The sequence below is a fragment of the Ptiloglossa arizonensis genome, chromosome 6, assembly GCF_051014685.1.
Source record: "Ptiloglossa arizonensis isolate GNS036 chromosome 6, iyPtiAriz1_principal, whole genome shotgun sequence".
In the NCBI taxonomy this organism is placed as follows: Eukaryota; Metazoa; Arthropoda; class Insecta; order Hymenoptera; family Colletidae; genus Ptiloglossa; species Ptiloglossa arizonensis.
Genome location: NC_135053.1, coordinates 11,796,090 through 11,821,150, shown reverse-complemented (window position 1 = coordinate 11,821,150; position 25,061 = coordinate 11,796,090). Strand labels below are relative to the sequence as shown.

At 39.0% G+C, this 25,061-nt stretch overlaps 3 protein-coding genes across 11 annotated transcripts in view; 2 read left to right on the top strand and 1 right to left on the bottom strand.

Moving 5' to 3' along the window:
* The window catches only part of LOC143148383 (uncharacterized), a 132,463-nt gene extending 122,394 nt beyond the window's left edge, over positions 1–10,069 (top strand). The window contains exons 7-8 of the mRNA XM_076314686.1: positions 8,484–8,719; positions 9,217–10,069. Coding sequence (XP_076170801.1) covers positions 8,484–8,719; positions 9,217–9,334 — 354 coding nt within the window. The 3' untranslated portion in view covers positions 9,335–10,069. The remainder of the gene's footprint in view (positions 1–8,483; positions 8,720–9,216) is intronic.
* An 8,370-nt stretch (positions 10,070–18,439) lies between these two features.
* On the top strand, positions 18,440–21,828 carry Art7 (arginine methyltransferase 7). Of its 6 annotated transcripts, none has more exons than XM_076314571.1 (10): positions 18,440–18,604; positions 18,997–19,199; positions 19,287–19,436; positions 19,529–19,750; positions 19,822–20,054; positions 20,130–20,259; positions 20,317–20,543; positions 20,620–21,178; positions 21,234–21,394; positions 21,475–21,828. In XM_076314571.1, exons 2-10 carry the CDS (start codon positions 19,026–19,028, stop codon positions 21,731–21,733), a joined length of 2,115 nt encoding a protein of 704 aa, XP_076170686.1. In that variant the 5' UTR covers positions 18,440–18,604; positions 18,997–19,025; the 3' UTR covers positions 21,734–21,828. The 6 variants fall into 6 exon arrangements, with proteins under 6 accessions (XP_076170686.1, XP_076170685.1, XP_076170691.1 ...); XM_076314570.1 differs by having other exon boundaries at positions 18,440–18,608; XM_076314572.1 differs by lacking the exon at positions 18,440–18,604 and adding an exon at positions 18,680–18,908.
* Positions 20,549–23,524, bottom strand: Dtwd2 (DTW domain containing 2). Of its 4 annotated transcripts, none has more exons than XR_012992454.1 (6): positions 23,050–23,246; positions 22,635–22,796; positions 22,388–22,568; positions 22,118–22,320; positions 20,940–22,049; positions 20,549–20,858 (listed from the first exon to the last, which is right to left on the bottom strand). XR_012992454.1 is itself a non-coding variant. In XM_076314577.1 (6 exons), exons 1-6 carry the CDS (start codon positions 23,497–23,499, stop codon positions 21,920–21,922), a joined length of 825 nt encoding a protein of 274 aa, XP_076170692.1. In that variant the 5' UTR covers positions 23,500–23,524; the 3' UTR covers positions 20,549–21,919. The 4 variants fall into 4 exon arrangements, 3 of the variants coding, with proteins under 3 accessions (XP_076170692.1, XP_076170693.1, XP_076170694.1); XM_076314577.1 differs by adding an exon at positions 23,441–23,524 and having other exon boundaries at positions 20,549–22,049; positions 23,050–23,139; XM_076314578.1 differs by adding an exon at positions 23,332–23,520 and having other exon boundaries at positions 20,549–22,049; positions 23,050–23,139.
* Positions 23,525–25,061: the final 1,537 nt, after the last annotated feature.

Sequence of the window (25,061 nt, the reverse complement as noted above, 5' to 3'; positions counted from 1 at the left end):
AGATCGTTGCAAGGCCGCGGACCGGACACACCGTTGGATTGCAAAATCCGTCTTAATAATGCGGTTCCGTTGCACGCGAGTCAAGGAAAGTGGGTGACTTGCCGTGAAGCAAAGAGAGAGTTGCCCGATCGGTTTATCCGAGCCGATCGCCATTTTCGGCGGAGACGATCGGACGACGCGTAACGACCACGCTTGGGAAACTAACGCGTTACGTGATCGTTGAAAATTTTAGTTTTCCAATGATTTTGCGGTCATCGTGAGCGAGTTCGATAGATCTAGGCTGAGGAAACGCGCGCGGAAAGTAAGCGACACGTTCGAGTACGCGAGATACTTGAAATACCCTTGCGACGAGGGTATTGTTGCAATTGGCACGTTGGAATACGGGGAACGGTTAACTATCGTACTTTGGAATACCTGAGAATTGAATTACGAAACATTAGAATACCCGAGAGTTCAATTACGGAACGTTACCATATCCGAGAGTTCGATTACGGAACATTAAGTACCCGAGAGTTCAATTACGGAACATTAGAATACCTGAGAGTTCAATTACGGAACACTAAGATACTCGAGAGTTCAATTACGGAACATTAAGATACATGAGAGTTCAATTACGGAACATTAAAGTACTCGAGAGTTCGATTACAGAACATTAGAATACCCGAGAGTTCAATTACGGAACACTAAGATACTTGAGAGTTCAATTATGGAACATTAGAATACCCGAGAGTTCAATTACGGAACACTAAGATACTCGAGAGTTCAATTATGGAACATTAAAATACCCTGAGAGTTCAATTATGGTGTATTTCACGATTCTTAGATATCGACCGAGAAAATGTTACTTTTTGATGACTTTACGATTTCGTAGGTTTTGAAATGGGGAAACGATCGCGGGAAATAGATAACACTTATAAACGTCTAAAATCGTTCAATATCGTTGACGTTAATTTTCGAGTTAAATCGTTTAGAACTTTTATAACGAATTCTGTAAAATTGAAGAATATCGTACGTGGTATAGAATAACCATAAAAGCATATTTTAAATAAAATTTCTTCTACTCGACGAAACTCGTGGAGTGTCATATTTTTCGAGATATCGAGGTAACCTTGATTTCTTTAAACGAATCCGTATATTTCTTTAGCACCACCTTGTAGCCACTAAAAAAGCGAAATCGACAATTTATAATAAGCTGACCTTTCGTTGACCCTGAATCTTGAAACGAAAAATTCGTCGAGTAACTTCGTCGATCGCTTTCGATATTGAAAGCAACGTAAATTAATCTGAACACTCGAAGTATTTAGATAGTGTAAGTACTACGTAGATATTGGGTTATTCGGAAAGTAATTCCGTTTTTTTGTTTGGTAGAAATGAAACACAATTATTTTAGAGTGTACAAACATTTTATTAAATTATATATTCTCTATTTTGGAAAACGAAATGACTTTCCGTACAACCCAATAGTTTCTTATGCGTTACACGAAGTAATGGAAATACGAGAGATAAAAAAGTTAGAATACATCTATTCGACGAGTTTCGTCAAAGACTTTAAATGCATAACGAGTTATTTCCATTAACCTTTTCCATCGATTCACCCTGTATGGAAGAAATGGATCGTTAAAGAACAAACGCGTACGTGTGTATTTACCGGTAATCTAACACTCGTTCGTGTTTGAGTGAAAGTCCACGATTTAAACTAAATACAAACACCTAATAGACGGGTTCAAGAGCACTTCTGAAAATTGATCGCCATTGGAGGCCAGAGGTGACACGGTGTTCCTATTTTAACGTGCTCGGTGCCGTTTGGAGTTTCAGGTTATCCATAAAACTTGAAGAATCGATCGTTTGTGCAAAAGCAGCAGCAGCAGCAACGGAGAATTCCTTGTTCCCTATTTTACTTCGACGTCGGGTCGAAGATTACTCTTGTCCGCTCGATGAAAGTTTTACTCGCGATAAATATCACCGGTGACCCACGTGGCGCGGAACGTGTTAAGGTGAACGGAAGATCGTCTTGCGAAACGACTGAATTCTACTTTGCGTGAACTATCGACAACGTGAAGTATACGCGTCCGACATCGCCACGTGTACGCATAGAATTCAATCATTATCATATTGAATTAAGGTTTTTAACGTTTCAAGTTCGCTCTACTGGGTCTCGGACTTTTTTACGGAGTTGTAAACAACTCTTTTGCGCACGAAATATGTAACAAGTAATTTTCTCAAGTTAAACATTTTTTAACAATTGACTCGAAAACGACGTTCTTTTCCAATTTTCCACGTTTTCTAACGCCACTGATCGTCTAATCGAAACCTAATAAGAACGAAACGAAACGTTATTGAATTCGAAGCTTGACCAATTTTTAGTTCATCCGAAACACGTACATCGATGATTAAAGATTCATAGTTTTCTCTTTTCCACGCAATGATGGCCAGGTGATTCATTTATGAATGACATCAATGGTTCCGTTAGACTGGCGTCATTCAAACACGGGTGACGCCATGTTTTTCCTTTTAAGGCATGACATTCAAATGCGAACGACTGTATGAAATAATCCGGTGAATGTTCGAAAGTCATAGACCCTGGGGGAACTTTCGCTGTACTTCGCGCGAGTCGATGGAACGACTAAGTAAAATTGTCCGGAGAATGAGACTAAAAATTACGTTTCTCTCTGTTGAATAATTCGGACGTAACGTTGGTACAGCGAATTGAATTAAATTTGCCGCTGTTCGCGTGGAAAAAATTCGATCGCGGGACAACGTTTCGTGGACAAAACCGACCGGGGAATAAGAAAACCAAAAATGGCCCCCGGGGAAATTTTTGATAAAGTCGGTTCGCCAGACCCGCGCCTGGCTAGACATTCGATTTTAAGCGTACAGTCGACGCGCGTTACCACGTAGAAGTGAATATTACGCTCCACGGGGACAGGACGCGAGTAATATTAGAAATATTTCAATGGCACCGCACCGCGAAATATGCAAATGCCGCGCGGCCCGCGTTTCTTTACGCTTACCCTATCGCGCGTGAAATATACGAGAATGCTTGTTGCGCGGTCATTTGCCAACGGTAATGGAGCACAGTGTCCAATTTATATACCTTTGCGCCTCCATTTTTGAGCTCGTGCTTTCGCTGCGAAGCATCCGGCAGCTCTTTCTCCCGCGATGATACAAACGCGCTAGGAAGAGATATCGCTGTAACGATGGACGAAAAGTAACGACGCGAAAAAAAAGGTAACTGTACCTTGATAAGGTTGAATTGTTCGTTGCGGAAACACGGTCGACCCGCGCGTCATAATGAAGTTTGCATCGTTACGACCCCATAATGGATAACGTTCGTATCCCCGATGGAACGGTTTGTTAAACTCCAGCAATAAAAATGGCTCAGGGGTAAACATCCTTGCAAGTGCTGGAGAGTCAACGGTCCTTCGTAACCGTCCTGGATGATTCGAATACGACGAGAGCACTGGTTATTCCGTGTCGAATCTTCTGGTAGTGGTGAATCTTCATCCCTAGAGCCATCCGGGTTTTATCCTTGACGAAATGGTTTGTTAAACTACGGCGATAAAAATGACCCCGGAGTAAACATCCTTGCAATTGCTGAAGAACGGAGTCAAGGATCCTCTGTATCTGTCCCGGATGATTCGGATACTACGGAAGGATTGGTTATTCCCAGTCGAACCTCTTGGTGGATATTAAACAGTAGATGGTTCTATAGTTCGTGATCCTAGTCGAACCTCTTGGTGGACATTAAACAGTAGATGGTTCTATAGTTCGTGATCCTAGTCGAACCTCTTGGTGGACATTAAACAGTAGATGGTTCTACAGTTCGTGATCTCTGATCGATGATGTCATAGACAAAATCCTCCTCATGATGGTAAATATTAAGTTGCTGCATAAGTTCTATTTACTGTATCGTTCGTATAAACGAATCGTCAGTATAAGCGCTTCTAAGAGCATCTATATAAACAATGACTCCTGTTTTTTATAACTCCCAAATTTTCTTGCAATTTGTCCCGAAGGACATTCGGTGGGTTATTTTAGCTATTAAAGGGAGTAGGTAAATGCTAATTCCATTGGAGTGGCACTATTCCAAGAATATATTTATATGTGTACCTGCATCACTGGATCCTGCGGCAGTTTTCCTTCAATCTTCTAATAGTACCGTCGATGTATAGAATATTAGCTGGCAGGTTTGAATGGTTTGTTCTTGATTCGTATCTGTCAGATATTCGTTCAATTCCCTTTCTTACAGTGGGGATTTGTAAATCTTTATATAGTTCTTTCCTTTTTGTATACAATGATGCGTTTACAATAATGTCTCTAGAGCCTAAAGAAGATTGGAATAAAATCTATTCGTTGATATTTCGGTGACAGGGCATTCAAAAAGATTTTTACAAACGATCGAAATAACCAGTCTATGTAACAGATATTGCACGTTCCACGAGTTTGAACTTTGTTACGGTGCAGTGGATACAGCAAAAAACATTTGTTCTACACGTGACGAGTGTGACAATTGGCACTTGTCGCTGATGGATCGCAAATTTTCGTGCTGGAAATTTCGAGCTCCCAGACGGCTCGCGAGAAAGACATCCGACAAAGATGTTCTCCAGCGAACGAAGAAAATCCAGAATCGACGAGAGGTAAAGTCGCATTCGAACTTGGAATTCGTAATTCAAACGATGTCAAGCATCTCCATGAAAATGGATTCCCTTCGCAACTCAATGCGTGAATCTCTCGCGAAATGTAACTTCGTGCTGGACACATTCAAAAATAGTTTCTCCAATATTATGGCTGACGAAAAATAAGTTTCGTGAGATAATGTAACGAGAAAAAGGCATTGGTTAAGATTCGAGTAAGGAAAAAAACTTCGGTACCTTAGAGGCCGTAGAAAAAGCGAAAAGTTCTTTTTTCAACAATTAATACGAAAACTTTTATAATCGAGGATATAAGTAACATCCACGTAGATAGGAAACTGTGAGAAATAATAATGAAAAATGTATAGTTTAAGGTAAGCACTTGTTTTTAGGTATCGAATTTAAGAAAGACGTACACCAGTGGACAATATTTGCGCAACGACTTAATAATAGAATGTTCGTTCAATTTTTCATGGTGATATTCGATCAATTTTGCTTTGCCAACGATTACTCACCCCTAGTTTGCAGTTCATACGTTGGTTTTTTATTTTTACGCGTGTTCCTGATCATTCAGACAGCGTTCTACCAGTGAATCGCCAAAGACCGTAGATCTACTAGAGTTACAACTACACAAACAGATTTGTGGGTCAATTATGACACGCTGGTACTCCAAATAGCAACACTAGATCTACCAGAGGTCCAACTAGGGATCCTCGGCACCCAGTACCCTAACTTGAGACCCTAGAACCATCAGAGATGTAACTAGAGACACAAGACACAAGACCAATTAGAGACCCTTGACCCCCTACTATGTCGACTCAGGATTCACGAATCGGTTCAACCGATCTATGGTTTTCTTGGGGTTATTAAATAAAATAGAATTCATAATTACAATGCACTTTACGCGAAAGTATTACGCTTAACAAATAGTACGATAATTCACGCGAGTACAAATTTTCAAAAAAAGAAAAAAAAACATCGCGATTAGTTTAATATTCTTGTTTTTCCACATTGTAAAAGAAGAAGCCGAAATAAAAATAAGTAACTCGCGAAGGATGGAGGATACTATTGCAAAATTGAAAACCGACTTAAATACGCGTTCTCCATTTTATCGCGAGCGACGTAAAGTGTAATTACGTGAAAGAACTTGGACGCTCGAATACGCGATCACGAATAATTCTTTTCACGTTCATCGATTGTTATGGGTAATTTATTGAACAGAATGAGTGCACGCTTGGCTTTTTCCTCCCATAAAGAAAGCCGGCATTTTCATCGCGTTCGACTCGGGATAGTAATTTACGAATAAATTCGATCGCGACGTTAAAACACGAAGCAAGGGGATATTCGATTGGTCGAATGCTTTATATTCCTCCGAAGCCATTGTCGTTATTGTAGCCATTTTTGTGGCGGGAAGATAAGAATACAAATCACGAGAAACGCTGAACACATAAATCTGTACGTAGAGTGATTAAAAAGTTCCTCCGAAGTTTGCAGCCGTATTGTACACCACAAAACTAAGGAAAACTCTTGATAAACATTTCATTATCTTTCTCGACCAATTCCGAACCTCCGAGCAGGTCCTTTTCAAGCAAATTCTGTTGTTTCTTATTTACAGAAATTATAGATAGAGTAGAAATGGCGTGGCACGTTTGTAAAAAAAAAATGTTACGCAAAGAAATACGAAACTTTTTGCGGCAAGATAATTTTACGCTTTGTTTCCATTAGATCGTCCTAAAAGTTTGTTTTCCTTTTATTCCTAAACAAAAAGTGTAGAATCTTTTGTCCACTCTCCTTCGGCACTCCGGAAGCTCTGTGATGCCATCTTTACAAGATTTTTGCTCTTTATTGGAAAAATATTGTTCAAGGTAGTTTTTCATCTAGTTTGTAGATTCGGAGATTTCTTAAAATAAAATATTAATCAAAGAAGAACATTAATTAGAAGGAAGAACGAAGGAAATAAAGTGTCAATTAGAAAGAAATATTAATCAGAAGGAGGAAAGAAAGAAGTAAAGTGCTAAACAGAAAAAAATAATAATCAAAAGGATAAAAGATACGCAGGATGGGATAAAACGTCCCAATGGAATTGTAACAATTTGTTTCGAACCTTGCCTTAAGTTTTACTTTTACCTTAGTATATCTTTCCTATTTCTTTCAATAATTACAATCTATTGTTTCGGTGCAGATTGAAAATTTCTCGTTTTCAACCAGTGCATCAAATCTTTAATGCTACCTTACGGAAACGCTTCAAACGTTACAATTATTGCAATTTGACATTTTTCTGATCCCAATTCTAAACAAAATGTGCCGTTAGACGGAAAATCGCTAGAAAATGAACATTCCTCGTTTCTACCCCTTATCCTTCAAACTCAACACCTTGTGTAAGTGTTCTCCGCTGTATCGTAGGATCTGTCAATATTTTTTACGCACGGGACAAAGTCATTGTTAGCGTGCTAAAGATTCCTCGTGTTATAAATTCGTGAACAAACGACCGATCGAATGCGATTTTTGTGTAGATGCAGAGGAACGTTTCGTTGTACCGTGGTCGGTGTACTCGAGGCCCGAACATGTTTCACCTTCGTACGGATGAAAAACAGAAAAAAAAAAGGGGAATACAGGAGACGAAAAATCGCGTGTAACCCGGCGAGAATGCAAATAAAGTGCAATAAATAGAGCACCGCTACGATTCCACCGACGTTGCCCAAAATCCTTCTATCGACTATTCCTTCCTCCTCGCCCACCCTCCCTTTGCCACTGTTCGCGTAATTCTGTCGTACGATTCGCAACATCGAATCCTTTTCGAGCGTCTTCTTTCGCTTCTTCTCCCGAATATAGAATCGCTTCCTCGTCTCTCGGGTTTAATTCGATTATTGCAATTTGGTAGATTCTCTCCAAGACAGTTCAATTACAAAATGTGAAATATAAAGGAGAAAAGAACTTCCCCTTACAGGGAGAAGTCTACGTTACAAGGTATACTACCGTACAAAGGTATCTCGAAACAATGTAGACAAATTTACAGACACGATCCACGGAAGCTAAGAAAAGTATCGTAAAGTATACGTGGACGTAATTGGCCACTTTGGGTTACAGCGCAGATCACGGTAGGAATTTTGAAGCAGAGAAGTTACCAAACGAATCTCGAGAAACCCCACGAACAAGCTTACATAACTATCGATTTTTGAGATCCTAAGGTTATTATGTTTCTAACTTTCATCGTAGAATACTTCCGTTCGATGTGAGATTGGTTTCTGTATTTGATTGATTAATTTTAATAACCTTATATAACCATCGATCTTTGAAATCCTCGAGCTGTTACGTTTGCAATTTTCATCACCGTGGAATATTTTCGCATACTTAAACATCCGTAGGATATAATCTGAATGTTTTCGAAGGGTGAATTAACGATCGTGATTTTTTTATTCCAAAGAACAAGGACAATTTACCATTCGCGTTACGTTGCCTATCGAAGAATAATCGAAGGATGACAATTTTTCAACGTCCCTTTTGACGCTCGAACGTTGCACGCTCTCAGCAACGAGAACATTAAAGCGCTCATCCCTTCGGTCAATTAGAATAAATTAGAAAATTCTCTACCTCTCATGTTTTATTAATAAACGGCCGTTGAAAGTGCAACACCCTGCATGTATATTTATAAACAAGGGTAAAATCCGTCGTCGTCGTCGTCGTCGTTGGTTCGCGGTAACGATAGCGACAAAAACGATTACGGGGGAAAAAAAAAGAGAAGGAAAGACAAACTGAAGGCGGACAGGATCGTCGGTGAATTTCCAATTTACGTTTAATGCTCCTCGTGGGAAATTTGATTATTTTCTTTAATTTTGTCCCGTGTGTTTTCAGGCAAACTGGTACAGGGCGTCCCAATACTGCCGGTATCACGGGATGCATCTGGCGAGCATAGCGTCGCAAGAGGAGAACGACAGGCTCGAGAAGCATATTAAAGACTTTGGTCTTGGACACGAGCATTTCTGGACCTCGGGCACGGATCAAGCCGAGGAGGGCACTTTCTTCTGGATGGCGAATGGCAGGCCGATCACATTCGAAAACTGGAACGTCGGCGAGCCGAACAATTTCAGGTGAAACTAGTTAGCGACAATGCAACAAATTCGGGCAAACGAGTCGAAGTAAAACGAGTTACAAATGTATCGTTACTCGCTTACAAAGTATCCGTGAAACGACTGTTAAAACATTAACAAACGCCTAGTGAATTTATTTCGCCCAATTTTCGTAATAAATAAAACCACGTGAAAAATGAAGAAAAAGAAGATGCAAGAAGTGCAAAGAAAAATCCACAATTCTCCGCGACGCGGTTCCAGGGTACAGACGTTCCTTAACACGATTCTCGCGTTCGTACTAATAAAAGGAATAAAAGAGATCCTCTCGTCGGGAATTTTACCGAAAAATATTCTCGTCGTAGCCTCTCCCCCGTAACCGTATCCAATCCACGTAGGAACCTTTCGTTTGTAATTTTAAAAGTCGAGGTAACGTTTCGAGCGATAGAATTACACGGAGCGCTTCCCGTCGACCTTTTAAGGGGAGAGGAAGACAACATAATTTATCCTTTGCGTTTCAGATACGAGAACGGCGAGGAGGAGCACTGTCTCGAGCTGTGGAACAGAGACGGCAAGGGGCTGAAGTGGAACGACAGCCCTTGCAGCTTCGAAACGTTCTTCGTCTGTGAAGTGCAGTGATCGATCGGCCGAATACCGACGGACGAAAAACGGATTCGAAAGTCGTCGGGCCGCGCGCGATCCGATCCACGATACATCCGAGTTACCCGCGAGTCGTCCCTCGGGCCTCGGTAATCGGAAGACGGAGCGCGCGACGCTTCGCATCGATTTCCTTTCGTTTCCGTGGACCCCGGAACAGACCGAATGAAAAGTGACTGTGCGCGCACTCGCGAGTTCACCCGATGTGTGCGCGTGCGCGGTGACGACGCGAGTGCGTTTAACCGATCGACGATGGATCGTCTTCCCCCTCCACGTGTAAGGCTCGCGACAGGACAATGCGCGCGCAGCGATCGATCAATTCAGAAACGTTCGCGAATAACGGAGCCTGTGCTTCGATTTTATCCTAGAGTCGCGCGATCCTCCGAGCGGTTACGTTCCGCTATTACCTGGAAAGAACGACGCGTGCCGAGCTACCGTGATTAAATAATCCCTGTTCGCGCAACGTTTCCACCCCCTACGCGTTCTTAACGCGTCAACTAGCCGTACGTTGGCGTTACTTATCGCGAGGGAACCGCGTTGTCTCTCCCATCGCACTTTCTTTCGATAAAGTCGAAGGAAATATAATAATCGAAGTCTCATCGGGCGTACGTTTATACGAACTTTTTTCTCATTCTCACGTGCTGAATTCACCTCCGAAGCTACACCCACGTATTTTTGTTGCATAAATATATATATAGTTTCTATTGTCTTAACATATTTTTAATGTATTCGTGATATCCCGATTACGACCTCCGTACATGTATCGATGTTTCTTTTTCGTTCTATCTGTACTAAACATTTTTAAAGTTAGCGCATCGGACACGATTTAAGCGAAAATTGTACTATTGTGAAACAGCGGCACGAAACGTGTTAAATCGGCCACGTCTTTCTTTCGTGGATGAAAAATGATTAGAATGCCCCAGAAAATATCGCGCGTTGGTGAAACTTTAATTTACAGTAAGTCGTAACTACAACGACAAATAATGTCGGGCCTGGTGATCTATGGTCTTCTGCCATCCGTTTTGAAAACAATTGCATTCCATCCGCGTTTGCCATAGTTTTATTTCCAATAACGGGTGCGAGAGCACCGAAACTTCGGATTTCTCTCGACTCGTTCTACTGGCGAACGAAACGAACGATGAAAATACGAACAAATGAAAAATAAAATTTCGCGATCAACGCCAGAGAAATACTTTCGAACGACTTATTAGTACGAGTGGTTCTTTTTCTTTCTTAAATGTAGATTAACGTCGCAAAATAAATCCTTGATTAATCATTGGCGCGTCTAGAATTGCGCGAAAAGTGTAAAAAGCGTAATTATTAAGATTAATAATTATTTCGAATACTTTTGTACGCGGTTTGGTAGTGTTTCTGTGCTGTCTTTACTTATAGATAATTATCTATGCGCTTCTCGAATTTTCAATGTAAAACGGAAGCTCTATGCGCGCGCGGAAAGATGTTTGCATCGATCGAGAATTCAGTGAAATTCAACAGGGTTCGCATCCGTATAAAATCAACGTTATACGGAACTACAAATTAACTTAGTTTTCATTGACGCGAGTCCATACGCGACATACACCGAATGGAAATCTCTGCGAGATTGATCCACGCAACCATAAGATACACGTTGCTTCTTCTTCGGAAGAGAGTCGATATTGTAAATGTGCGATCGATTACGGCTCCAGTGAGGAAAAGAATGATTTTTAATCACTGGAGGAACCAAGAAGTCTTGGAATTTCATAAACTGGTAGAGTAACGCGCTCTTTTCGTTTCCAAAACCGAGTAAGCGATCTATCGATCCTCGAAGTTCCGGATCGACCGTTACACCTCGTTTCTTCTCGTTGTTGAAAGCTCGTTGCATGTAACGAGACGCGAGGAGAAATCAAAAGACTTTTTCGCAATGTTACGCGCGGACGAATGGCGATTTAACCGAATAATATAATCCTTACGTTAATTTCTAATTACTCAGAATTAAAAGTGTTTGCGTCACGACCGTTTAAAAATTTACGCCGCGTGTGTCGTTTAATTGGCGACACGTACGAATAACTACACATCGCACTGTGAACGAAATTCGCTCGATCGGAATTCGTGTAAAGAAGTTCCACGCTTTTTTTTTTCAGTTTACTCGGCGTCGAAGCGGAAAACCTCGACGCTGAGAACAGTGCTGTACGTGGCATCATTTAGTGCTATACAATAAAATCCAAGTTATATTTTAACATTCTGCGATACCCTTTGTATTTCCAATTTAGAACGTAAGTGTTCGCGAGAGACATTTATCACATTGAGATACTCGAGGCTTTCGCAAGCCTGATTGTTACGGTTTGTAAACAAGAATTCCAGGTACTAGTAGCCTTTTGTTGAAAAGGTTAAGAGAAAGCGGAGTAATTCCGACTACCTGAGCAAAAAAACGCTATAAAATTTGAATAACTCGCATATTTGTTCATTTTTTAGTATTAAATGATAGGTCGAAGTGTCTTGTTCCAATTCTATTTCAGATAACTGATACCTTATCCATGGATTTTTTCCACTTATCAATTACTTCTATAGTCTTTAATAAATTTTCGTAACTCCATTTTGCTCTTTTTGTAATTGGTTTAGGCACCCGTGGAATCTAAACCCAAAGAAAACAATATTAAAAGCAGGCCAGAATCACTACATTTTGGCTGGTATTATTCCACACCTTGTGTTCAGATACTCGAGTTAATGCACCGAATTGCATTTAAATATCACCGAAACCGGAACGTGAGTTCTAAAGTAGAAACATTTTTCTATTCAACGAGATTGGTGTTAATAATTTATATCGATTCCAAGTACTAACTCGCTTTGCTAAAAAATCGACCATTGTAAACTTACATTCGAAACTAAACATTCACGGAGTAATTTAAAACAAAAGTAGTCAAAATCACGAAAACTACGAATATTGACTAATTGAACCGCTGATGGATCACAGTGCTATAGAAAGTTAAATAATACGGTATCCCTCTACTCTGTACCGGTGTAACATCCGATGAATCATTCGATGTTGAAACATCGAAACACTTTTCCAGAAGTATTCGGCTTACACGTGGTAGCCTCGAGCACTATCAATCGGGTTTTTATCATAGGCAGAGAAAAGTATCTAGACCCAGATATTGCCAAATCTGGTCACGCGAGACCCGACACGAACGACCCTGGATTTCTCGGACAAGGCATACATAGGCAGAGTATCCCCGAGTTGTTGGATCCGATACCGCCAACCGTAGACCTATTTGACCTAGTAGGAATGAATCCAAACGTATGCAACCCGATATAACCGTCAGACACTGTACCAAAATTAGGTCGATATCTGCCATACTTTTTTCTACAGCCCCTCCAAGGACGAAAAATTGGGTCGAATTCGTCGATGAACAGATTCCTCGCCAATTTCGACGATCTTGAAATATCTTATAAAAGGACAACATTTTTGAGAAATTTTTTTCCAAACGTGAAACCAGAGGTTGGTTGGCCTTAATCACGATTCGTTCTTTGCCAAATCTTACACGAGAATAAGTTAGGTTAGGTTGGACCTTTTCGAGCTGAGAGTGCACAAGAAACACAGAGCCAGGGGTTGGATTTTTGCTAATATCTCGGAAACTAAAGCCAACTGTCGGTTACACGTATAGGAAAAAGTTGTTCAAAATGTTGCCTTTTGTAACATATTTCAAGATCATCTAAATCGCCGAGGAACCACTTCGTCGACAAGTTAGCCGAAATTGAAGAACCAAAACAGAGAACCGCCATTGTGTCAAATTTTATTCTTTGTGTATTATTCTAACAAGGACGACATCCACGTGCAATTAGAATGCATGAAACGATCCTAATCGTAACAACCATGGAGACACGTGACACACGAGACGGGTAATTGCATAAAAATTTGTGTATTCTTAAAACATGTATTCCAAATTTAAAATGCTCGAGATTCTTTCATAAACATTAAATCTTGATCACTCAAGAGACGAAATAGTGAGATTTAAACGAGAATAACCCCTTAACGCATTCAACCTTTAATTATTCGATCAAAGTAGAAAAAGCACACCTCAATTTGCACTTATTTTCGACCGTAGAGTATTATTGGTTAAATCGATCTACACTAACTGGATCGAGTGACGAATAAAGCAAACAAAACGTATTCAGACCGAGTGAAATAGTACAAAGTAAATCCCTAAACCATCTCGCAGGACTTCTTGCAAATTGCGCACAGTACATATAAATAAAAACTGCGATCGAAAATTATTCGAGGTCGACTACTATGAGTCTGATTCGTAGTTTAGGCCAAATAAATCGAGCTAGGGGGGTAATTTACTCGATAATAACTATTTGTTCGAGATTGGATGCATAGTAGAATCCTGTAGACTAGAATCATCTCGAGAATCCTGAACGTACGAAGGTATTCCATAGGTTCCGGGAATCCCAGAGGTACGATGGCCAAATCTTGGAGTTTCAGGGGTTTCGAAGGTCCGATGGCGACCCGCGAATTTCGGGGGAACCTAGGGATCTCGAGAAGCTGGAACTTCGAAACCCGCCAGGATCTCCGCAATCTCTGGATCTCGTAAAAAGTATGGGGTGTTGAAACACTAGCACCCCGTTAACATAGTGTCAACAGTTCAGGACCGATCGAGATGGATCCTTCTTGGAACGCTGAAACATTAAGTGTTTTTAAATATTCCGTGAAGGTAACTATGCGATCGTTAAATAAATAGAAACCGTGACAGAGAAGTGGCACAACTGTACAAGGTTCAACGAGTCCGTAGGCACTTGTACAGAGTGTTAAATTTGAATTGATACGACGAAATATCTCGTAAATGAATAATTAAAAAGAAAATTTGGGACACGTATTTCTTAATTTTGAGAAAAAATTCAAACGACTATCAATTTTTCAATGCATGAATGTTTCAAGACATGGAGGATGTCTAATATCATCTTCTGTCTCGCTCTGTGCAAGGTTCTAGCAAGAACGGTATACCTTCTCGAGAAATAAAATATAAAGAAAAATACAGCGCGCTCTAATTATTTCTTTTAATAACCCGTAACTCTTAGAAATGTAAACAACGAAATAATAACGTAGAAACAATGAAGTGCGAAATAATGAAGCGTCGTGGTAAAGATCCAAACGGAGCGAAGTATTGGTAATTCGGTTCCGATCGATCGGTCCGCGATCACACGTTCCCGCAATTCGAAACAAGAATCCGTGTCCCGAATTGGGAGGCTGCCTCGTTTTCTGGCGACCGCCACCGTCGATGCGTCGAAACGTGTAAAATCATCGGTACGCCGCGGCGCGCTTATTGAAAGAGGCAGAAGAACCAATAATAAAACGAAAAATCGAGCAGAAGAGAGAGAGAAAAAAAGAAGAGAGCGGCCGAACCGAAATGAAAGTTGCTCTCCTGGAACGTTGTATTCCCGTAACGAATCTTTCCGGTCGACATGACCAATGCTTCGTCGTTTCAACGTTCTTCCATCCCCACTACTGTCCGCCCTCCCATCACTTCCGTCGCCCCTGTACAGGATTGACAGAACCAATTAGTGGTTTCGTCGATTTTTCGCCATTTCTGGAAACAACAATACCCCGGAGAGAGGTAACGAGTTCGATAAAGGGAGAGGGGAAACGAAAAAGGGGGTAAAAATGAATGACAACGAAGCGACTGTAAAGAGAAGAAAAAAAAAAAGAAAGGAAGGTAGAGTATAATGAAGACGAAGTCGACGACAAACGAGAATTATGTTAATAAAAATCTTCCGGATCCTTTGAATCTCGAACCAAAGGAACTAAGAATAAAAGAAATACAGAGAGCTTGTCTCTCTTTGAACGACTCTTCCCTTGAACTCTCGATTATTTCGAACAGTACCGAAAGATTCGATTCGTACAATTGGTTAAAATATCAAGTACAAAAGTTTCGTAAATGTTTACAAGGTGGAAAAGTTTTCTGTGTTATAATGTTGGATCTACGTCTTAAGAAAATGCTCCGAGTTCTTAGCCAAGTTCAAAGCAAGATTAGCTCTGTGACACCTTCGTCACGAGTAACACCGATTACCAGATTTCACCGCGAGGAGGTTGCCACGAGCGAAGACACGAAGGAAGATAGATGGAATCAAAGTTCCATCGATCTCCTTCCATGTACGTTAGAATCGAGATTGCTAAACCGAGGAGATAGATGGAATCGGAGCTCCTTCGATCTCCTCGTTTAGTTCTGTCGAGCAATTACATCGTCGAACAAAGCAGGGGAAAATTGGAAAAGACGCGAACCGTGCAGTTGGCACCTAGAGTCATTGGGTGCCACCTTCTGTAATGTAACGATCCTGGATCTATGACGAGACTAAACGTCATATGGATAAAGAGAATAAACGTTCGTATGGAATTTATGCGTTAGAAGAATAAAAACCGTAAGTTTCCTCTTGTTTTGCCGATTCATGCGGGGTCATTAAGGCGACTTTCGCATCTTTATGGTTTTTAACAATTTTGACTTCCAGGAACCCTCGGTTTGCAACTAACAATCCCGCTCCAAGTTTCCCTTTCCTCCGACACAGTTGTCCACTTCCCAAATTCCTCAGCCAATCGGATTTAAAACCGAACCCATAAAACGGAGGGTTGACACGCGGAGGAAACAGTTAACAGTTCACAGTACAGTCAAACAACTTCTGCCAAGACACAGTTCACTCAACTAAACAATTTTGCCAATCAGTTTGACACAGACTCAAACAAGCGAATATTTCGCCATCAGTTAAACACTACAAGAAACATACAAGTTCGACAGTTACACAAGACACAAGAGCTCAACACAAGTTACAAGAGTTCGACAAACAGACTACAACAAACCAGAGTTCGGTGGCTAGAGTTCCGTGGCCAGTTTACACAAAATATACAACCTAACAACTTTTGCCAACTCTACGCTAAATACAACATTGTCAAATACCACAAGACTTCGTTCTTTAAATTTCCAACGATCTAGACACCCCTAAAAAGCTGTCGAAAAGTGCGGTCCAACGCGCTATAACGTGCATTTGTTCGAAGAATGTGACTCGTCTCGTTGGATCGAGTATGGAAACATTTGTTTGTCACTGCTCATGGCGAACAAAATGATTAAGAGAGTCCTTTGAAGGGAAAGTTTTGTCAACAGGACTCACGGATACCCGGTACTAGTGTGCCTTTGACCCCATTGATTCGGAAATCACCAACAGAGAATTATCTACCCCCCAATAGCTATCTCCACCAAGGGGTTTGACTCGTAAAAAAAAGTCCTCTGATCTTGGTCGAATCATCGAGAACGGTTACAGGGAACCCTAAACTCTGGTCTCCAGCAATTACAAGGAAGTTTACTCTTGGGTCATATTTACTGCTGGAGTTTAGCACAATTCCGTCAGGGATAAGACTCGGATGGCCCTAGGGACATGGGACGTGATTTCCGCGCGTAGCGTCTATGGACACCGAAGCTTTCGCTTGTAACCCCATTGATCGGAGAACACGAACTACTCTAGTATGTACCATGTATTCGCCACTACCAGGTAGTGGTAGTGGTTTCCCTCGAAATGAATAATTATTTTATACAAATACGGTTCAATCTCTAGGAGTAAGGATGTTTACTCTTGGGTCACTTTTACTGTTGGAGTGTAACACGCAACTTCATCGAGAACATGACCCTTGACCCTAGGGGCAGTTCCTCTTAATGAGTCTGTTCGGAGCGAAAGATGATCGACACCACTGAAACAGGTGCCTCATTTCTCCCATAAACGATGTACAAGGGTGATTTTTTTTTTATTTACTACCTGTCCAGATTTTAGAGGTGCAATTGAACATAGTTCGCTGTGTCACCGTTCTGAAACTAAGAGGTCACTCAAAACTAGGAATATGTTGTGAGATCGGTATTTCAGATCGCGTGACACCAACTCCCATAAGGTACAAACGTCTATTCGATGTCTGTGGTATCAATTCCTATCGAAAGAAACATCGTTTTTACAGTTTGTCCATGTCGATATAAAATAATGACTCTTGTTTACGGCTCGACTTTTTTATTTACGGACAATAATGATGGAATCTACATTCGACCGAGTTATCAAACCGAAGGAATCAAAGTTTCTTCGATCTTCTCGTTTTATCGAGGGATCGAGTCTCAAATAAAACGAAGCAAATTTAGGAAAGATGTGACGCCAACTGTGGAGATAGTGCTAGTTGGTCAAGTCCGTTTCTTTTTTAGCGAGCTCGACTGGAAAGGAAGGTGATCAATGTCATCGAAACAGATACTCCATTTTCTCTGTAACTGGCAAACGGTACATAGAGGAGAGGTTTCTCGATTTGTTACCTATCGAAACTTAGAGGATGCAATTGAAGATAGTTTGTAATGTCGTCGTTCTGAAACGAAAAGGTCACCACAAAGCTAAGGATATGTTACGAGATTGATATTTCAGATGACACATACCCATAAGATACACCATATATTTGATATCTTACTTGTGGCATCATCTCCCGTCTTTTCTCTAGCTATTAATGCACGTAGAGGGAGGTAGATGAAATTGAAGTTCCATCGATCTTCTTTTGGGTCTTCGCTCACTAGGGATGCTAGGTTCCCTGTTATCGCTCTGACTCCGCTTTCATATCATTAGCTGGAAAACGAGTAGTAGAAAGGAAACCAGACCTGAAGGCTATTCTTTCATTCGATGATGTAAGAAAAGTTCCAGTCAATCGCTACGTAATAGCAGATATGACATCTTTGTCACTCAACCTAGGGATAAATGGAATTAGAAAAATTGTATTGAATTATTAGATTAACTGTAACTTCAAAAATACTTGTCGTTTAATATTGCTAAAATATGTAAGCACAAATTATTAGTTACAATTTTTTCCGAGACCAATAGATTTGACAAAACTATAACTGACAAGGGACTAAGGAGCGAGTTTTTTACGTTTATTATCTTCTCCAACTTTGGTTCTTTATTTGAATATAGTTCCTAGAATCACCGCTATGAAGCGAAGAGATCTCTTCAAAACCATTGATATATTATAAGGTCCGTATTTCCACTTCTCATGGTTTATGTTATATCTGACCTATAACTTTTATTGCTGTGAAAATACTTTATTCTCGCCATGTTTAATATCTAAAAACGCTAAATTTTTATTCCAGTCCGAATCGGTAACGTTGAAAGTGACACGGAAATGATAAGGATTCTCTATTTGTACGACGTGAAGAAGCATTTCTTGCAACGTTCATCTTATATCACAGATTAGACTTTATATCTCATCTGTGATCGGTAGGTTAGTCTACTGTATCGACATGGTAGATAATTTTAAATTATTACCTCGAGAGTGCATCCATAGTTTTCGTCAAAAATATAATATAAACAATTACACGTGCTGTAGTTTACATTTGTCATACGTCCAGAGTCGAGAAGTATTTTCATTTGATTTTGTCAAATGAACTTGTGTTTGCAAAATTAGTTTCTTCGTTTTCATAGTTTTCGATTAATCTGAATTACAATTCTATATATTCTTTCTTTACATTCCAAATTTATTCTAACCTGTTGTTTAATTTGAATTTTATACTTAACACTATTGGTAAATACATAAGTTTTATGAATTTTTATATGTTTATGTTTATTCTTTAATAAACAGTTTCTATATAAATTTAATGTTTTTCTTTCAGAAATTGATAAATTATTTCGCAAAAAGTATATGTCAATATTTTCTATAAATCGTTTAATTTTTATGCGAAACATGAGTATTTTTACTCAATATTTAAATCCTTTAACTGGTACTGTTACTTGGGATGAAAAAGATGAAAATTATGATTATCATCAAGAAGTTGCTAGATCAGCCTTTGCCGATATGTTGCACGATCATGAAAGAGTTAGTAGTATATATTACATATAGTTTAAAAATTATTTTGTACCGTCTAAATGTGCATAAAACTAAACTATTTATTTGTGATTGTAGAATGAAAAATACTATATTGCTCTTAAAACTGCGATCGAAAGAAAGCATCAAATTGGAGAAGAGGCTAATGTACTTGATATAGGAACTGGTACCGGTTTGTTGTCAATGATGGCTGCTAAGTGTGGAGCAGATAGTATAACTGCATGTGAAGTAAATAGTTTCTTTACAGAAATTATTAAGATTGTATTTATAAATTTGAAATTTATATGTTTACAATTTGGAAAGTTCAAGATTATTTTTAGGCTTTTACACCAATGGCTAAATGTGCTATAAAAATAATAGAAAAGAATGGTTTTAAAAATAAAATTAAATTAATCCACAAACGTTCTACAACAATGACCATTGGAAAGGATAGCGATATGGCCAAGAAAGCAAACATTTTAGTTACCGAAATATTTGATACTGAACTTATTGGAGAAGGAGCCCTTTCTACATTTCAGCATGCTCATAAATATCTCCTTGAAGTACAAACACTATTTTATGAATTATGACTCTGTTATATATTTATGGTTTATTATGTACTTTCTTTTGTTAGGAAAATAGTATAGTTGTACCACATAGTGCTACAGTTTGGATACAAGTTGTCGACAGTCCTGCTGTACATGCGTGGAATACGATACAACCGATTCGATACAAAAACAAATATTTGTTAAATTCGCCACATTGTGTAAAGTCATGTTTTGGAGCTGCTGCTGTTCATGATATACAATTAACACAATTTCCTCGTAATGCATTTAAATCGTTATTATCACCTCAGCCTATGTTTAGGTAACAACAAGTATCACCTTATAACAATTTGCTATGTATGTGTCAAAAAAATTAAATATAAACCAAATATTTTAGGTTTGACTTCTCTGGTAAAACACCTTTGTTGTGCTATGAAAAAGTATGTTTACGGGTAAAACCAACTTTAAATGGTACTGCGCAAGCCGTTTTTATATGGTGGGATTTAAATATGGATATAGATAATCAGGTAATAATCAAATATGGAAGAATACTTTAAATTTATTGCTAAACAGCTTTTACGTAGGTTTTGTTAAGTTGTGCACCAGTGTGGGAACATCCTGATACAAAAAAGTTACAAGATAAAGGCATGAGTCTTACAGAAATAGCTGATGTAATACCCTGGAGAGATCACTGGATGCAAGCTATTTATTACTTACCAACAGAAACTTCTGTCATTGCTAACAAGGAAATTAGTTTGCTTGGATATCATGATGAATATTCTATGTGGTTTCAGTTAATTAGTGAAACGATGTATAATAGTTTAAACGTTATTTATTCTATTTTTTTATTCTCTTATCGACTATTTGATACAGTCCTCTATTTACAGAAATGAAATACCAGATTACAACAGACCTGTTTGCAATTGTGGTGTTCATATAGCTTACTGCAGAACACGCATAGGACAATTAAACGATCAGAAACGAAATGAAAAATACATTAAAGCGCTAGAGGAAAATGTTACGTCGGATACAGTTTGTTTATGTTTATCGGATAACTGTTTATTAAGTCTTGCAGCTATTAAATTAGGTGCTAAGAAAGTATTCATTTTAGAGACAAATTTTTTATCTAGAAAAAGTACAAAAATGTTTATAAATGCAAATGAACTCTCAGAAAGAGTACAAATTATAGAGTCAATAGATGATTTACCTCCAGAAAATACTATTAATCTAATATTTGGCGAACCGTATTTTCTTACTTCCATTGTTCCATGGGAAAATCTTTACTATTGGTATATCTCTTCAAAATATTCATCTCGAGTAAAAAAAATTCCAATTGCCGCAACAATAATGGGTGTTGCAGTTGAATTTAAAGATTTGCATAAAATACGATTACCGCTTGGAAACTGTGAAGGTTTTGATTTATCTATATTCGATGAATTTATTCAGGTGAGTAATATATTAAAGGTATATGAAAAAGTTTATAATTTTTCAAATCTTACAGGAATCGAGTGAGAAAAGTGATAGTCCAATAGAAGCTCAACCACTGTGGGAATACCCTGCTAAGGCATTAAGTTTACCTTTTGTTATTCAAAAATTTGATTTAACAAAAAATGCAAATGAGTTAAAAAATATAAATATTTCGGATACCATTCCTATCTTAGAGTGAGACTTTTTAAATTTTATATCAATGGTTATAATAGATTTACATTTTTGCTTCTCTGTACATTCTTTGGTTAATGTAGGAATGGATCGTGTAATGGTGTAGCCTTATGGGTTGATTGGCATTTGAACTCTGAAATTACGGTGTCGTCGGGACCTAACGCAGAAATACAGCCTAGTAAACGGATATCATGGGATCCGTTTACAAGGCAAGGTGTACATTTATTTAAAAACATAACAAGTGTTACACAACAGAGTGTTCTTCTGTGGTCGTTTGTCTTTGTACCACAGTATGGAAATATAAAATTTGACTTTCAGGTATTGTCAGAAACTATAAAATAACGTGATGTAATATTTATAAAAATATGTTTTTAAATTAAAAACATTACTTGTTTATATAATTTGTTTATCTTCATAAAAAATTATCCTTGTACATGTTTATCAAAATTAAATATATCTACAGAATGAATCTGTAAATATATATAATTGATATTTTATCTATTACTTTGAGCTATTGGGCAGAAAATGTTACGTAGATTCCTCAGGTAACATCCGTAACTGTTTAGCTAATCTCCGGCCTATAAGTTTGGGATAAGCTTTTTGTTTAATAAGAAATTCTTTACTTTGATGAGTTACAGCTCCATTTTCTAATTGAAATCTGAAGTTTTTATACTTATTAATACTGTAATTTATATATACTTTTGCATTATAATATTGGAAACTTACCTGCAGAGATAATGTAGAGGTCCAAGCATTTTATCTTTCAATTCTGGATCACCTTCCAAGATGGAGAGTGCAAATGCTCCAGTTTCAAGCGTAGATAAGCAACCCTCTGTTGGTTGTGTCCTAATAACATATTCGCTTGTTGGAACTCCAACTAATTTACATGCTTGTAAAAGACAAAGTGCAGGACTCGAATGATATATAGCCTGCAAGAAGTAGTCATGGCTTTGTTAATTCTAACCTGACAATTGTGTAATGTACTACATATATTACCTTTGCTTGTGGCCAGGTTCCATCTAATAAAATAAGATTATAAGGCTTTTGTCCATTAATTCCAACTGGATTTAATTTATCAAGTGCTATAGCATCAGGGGATGGATATAATAAAATAGTATTTTTATCATTTAAAATTTCTGTTAAACCTTCGTGTTTGGACAATGGAAATTTCTTTCCCCTAAAGTTAAATGAACAATAATATCGTTTCTGTTCTCCTGATAGCATTTCTCATATGTTAAATTACCTGAAAATTGCACACTTTCCAGGTTCAAGACCCAGTGCAAGCATAGGTGCAGTTCTTAAACAACGTTTTGCCTCGGCTGGATGCTGTAAAATTATTATGCTTGATGCAGGACATACAGGATATTTTGGCAATCCTGGACACCAACATACTGGCACGGGTCTCCTACAAAAATATAATTATGTACCTTACATTAATCATTTTAGGTACCAAACCTACCAAACATTTGATTCTCTACCATATCTACCTACTTTCTAAACTATGACAATATAAAGGAAGTGGCACAATTTCTTTCCTCTTAAACTTTAAATATTTTTATAAAATATATAAATTGTATGGGATAGCTTAAACATAACCTAAAAATATTCATGTACTTACTTGCATTGCAAACATAACCTAATAATATTCATGTACTTACTTGCATTGCAAACATTTATCTCTTGTTTCTGGAGGATCAGCAGGAATTTCTGATAATTCCTGCCACACAGTTTCTTCATTCATCATAATACTGAATAATAAAATAATAATAAAAAAGATATTGAATTGTAATGAAAGATAGAGGAACATGCATAATTAATACTATAAGTTAGCATTGAAGCTATACTAAATATACAAAAACTGGCTAAACTGTCGATAAAGAAAAACTTAACTTTCTCAATAGTATATAAAAACGAGTAGATAAAGTACATTCTCTAGTTACATTTTTATTACAGAAGACAGTTTTATGCTGTTATTCCAAGAAATAACTACAATTCGAATTTCCCACGTTTGAGAGAATCGATAGTTGATGTACAGTTTGCTAACTTTACCGACATCGGTGGTTGGTTTGAACTTCAAATTTTGAACACAGATGAAATAGACTTTCCATCTTACAAGATTGGGGTCATGGCCAGACTTCATTCCCTAAATTGTTGACTGGGAAGAGTGGGAGAAGGTAGCACGTGGGAACCCTCCCCTTCTTTTTGCTCACTTGCTCGTATCTCAGTCCGGCCACCTCTGCTTATTGCATAAGCAAGTGACCGGCCGTGGAGGTGGACCGAACGCTCGATCGCCGTCTCTTCTGGTGCGTCCGTTTTGAGAGAGAACATGCTGCGAACACAGGGGCAGGTGTTCGCACCGGTCCCTGTGGAAGCCCTTGTGCCACAAGACCCTCTCTTCGTCATCCTCCGTAAGTCAGGTCCACGCTCTGCGTGGTTCCTGAAACGGAGTTGGGAGAAACGGGGCACTCCTAGGAGTGGACGGCGTCGCGCATTTCCTCGAGAATCGGGCCCACCGAGGGGAAACGGGACCGACCTAGTAGGATCAACACCACGGTTCGCGTCGCGTATTTCCCAATTTTGCCTAATTTTTCCATAACGTAATTGCTCGGTAGAATTAAACGGGGAGATCGAAGGAACATTGATTCCTTCTATCTCTGCAGTTAGAATAAGTTAGTTTTAAGGGTGTGATCTGCCAAGCTATTATCCAAACTTCAGCTTAATTTTGCTCGCTTCCTCGTTCCTCGGTCCGGTCACCACTGCTTCTTGTACAAGCAAGTGGCCGGCCGTGTAAGTAGTCCGAACGGTCTATCGCCGTCTCTTCCGGTGTGTCCTCTTCCAGAGGGGGCATGTTGCGAGCACAGGAGCAGGCATTTTTGCCGGTCCCTGCGAAAGCCTCCAAAATAAGACCCTCTTGTCGTAAAGATGGAGAAACGGGGCACTCCTCTAGGGGAGTGGTTGGCGTCGTTCGTTTTCTCTGGAATCGGAACCACGGAGGGGAAACGGGATAGACCTAGTAGGACCAACTGCACGGTTCGTGTCGCGTCTTTCCCAATTTTGCCTAATTTTTCCACAATGTAATTGCTCGGCAGAACTAAACGAGGAGATCGAAGGAACATTGATTCCTTCCATCTCTTTGGTTTAGTATCTTCGTTTGTATCGCGTGTCGAGGGAGATCGATGGAACTTTGATTCCATCTATCTCTCTCCGGGTCTCCGCTCGCAGCAACCTCCACGTGGTAATCGGTATTACTCGCTGCGAGTAATATCGAGCTAATTGGTTGCGAATTTAGAATGGTTATTTAAGATAAGAAGAAGTTGAATACCTTGAAAAGTAACATTTTTATAGTGCGTATGAATACTTGAGTATGTTAATTAAACGAAAGAATGAGGTTGTATCACCGATGTATTGATATCTTTCAATAAAGTCATTTTTAGTACCAACAAAAGCTTCTTTTTAGTCATTATTTGCCTCCGATTCCTTAACTGGATCCTATCAAATTGCTAAATTACCAAAGTACAAAATCGTCGAAAAATTTGGCCAAAGATCAGAAATTTATTCGAAAATCACGCAAAATCTCAATTCGCAAAAACTTTTGGAATTTTACGTCATTTCCAAAAATCACCGGAATAAGAATACCTTCTCGAGTATCATGTCCTCCCGTTAGCAAAGC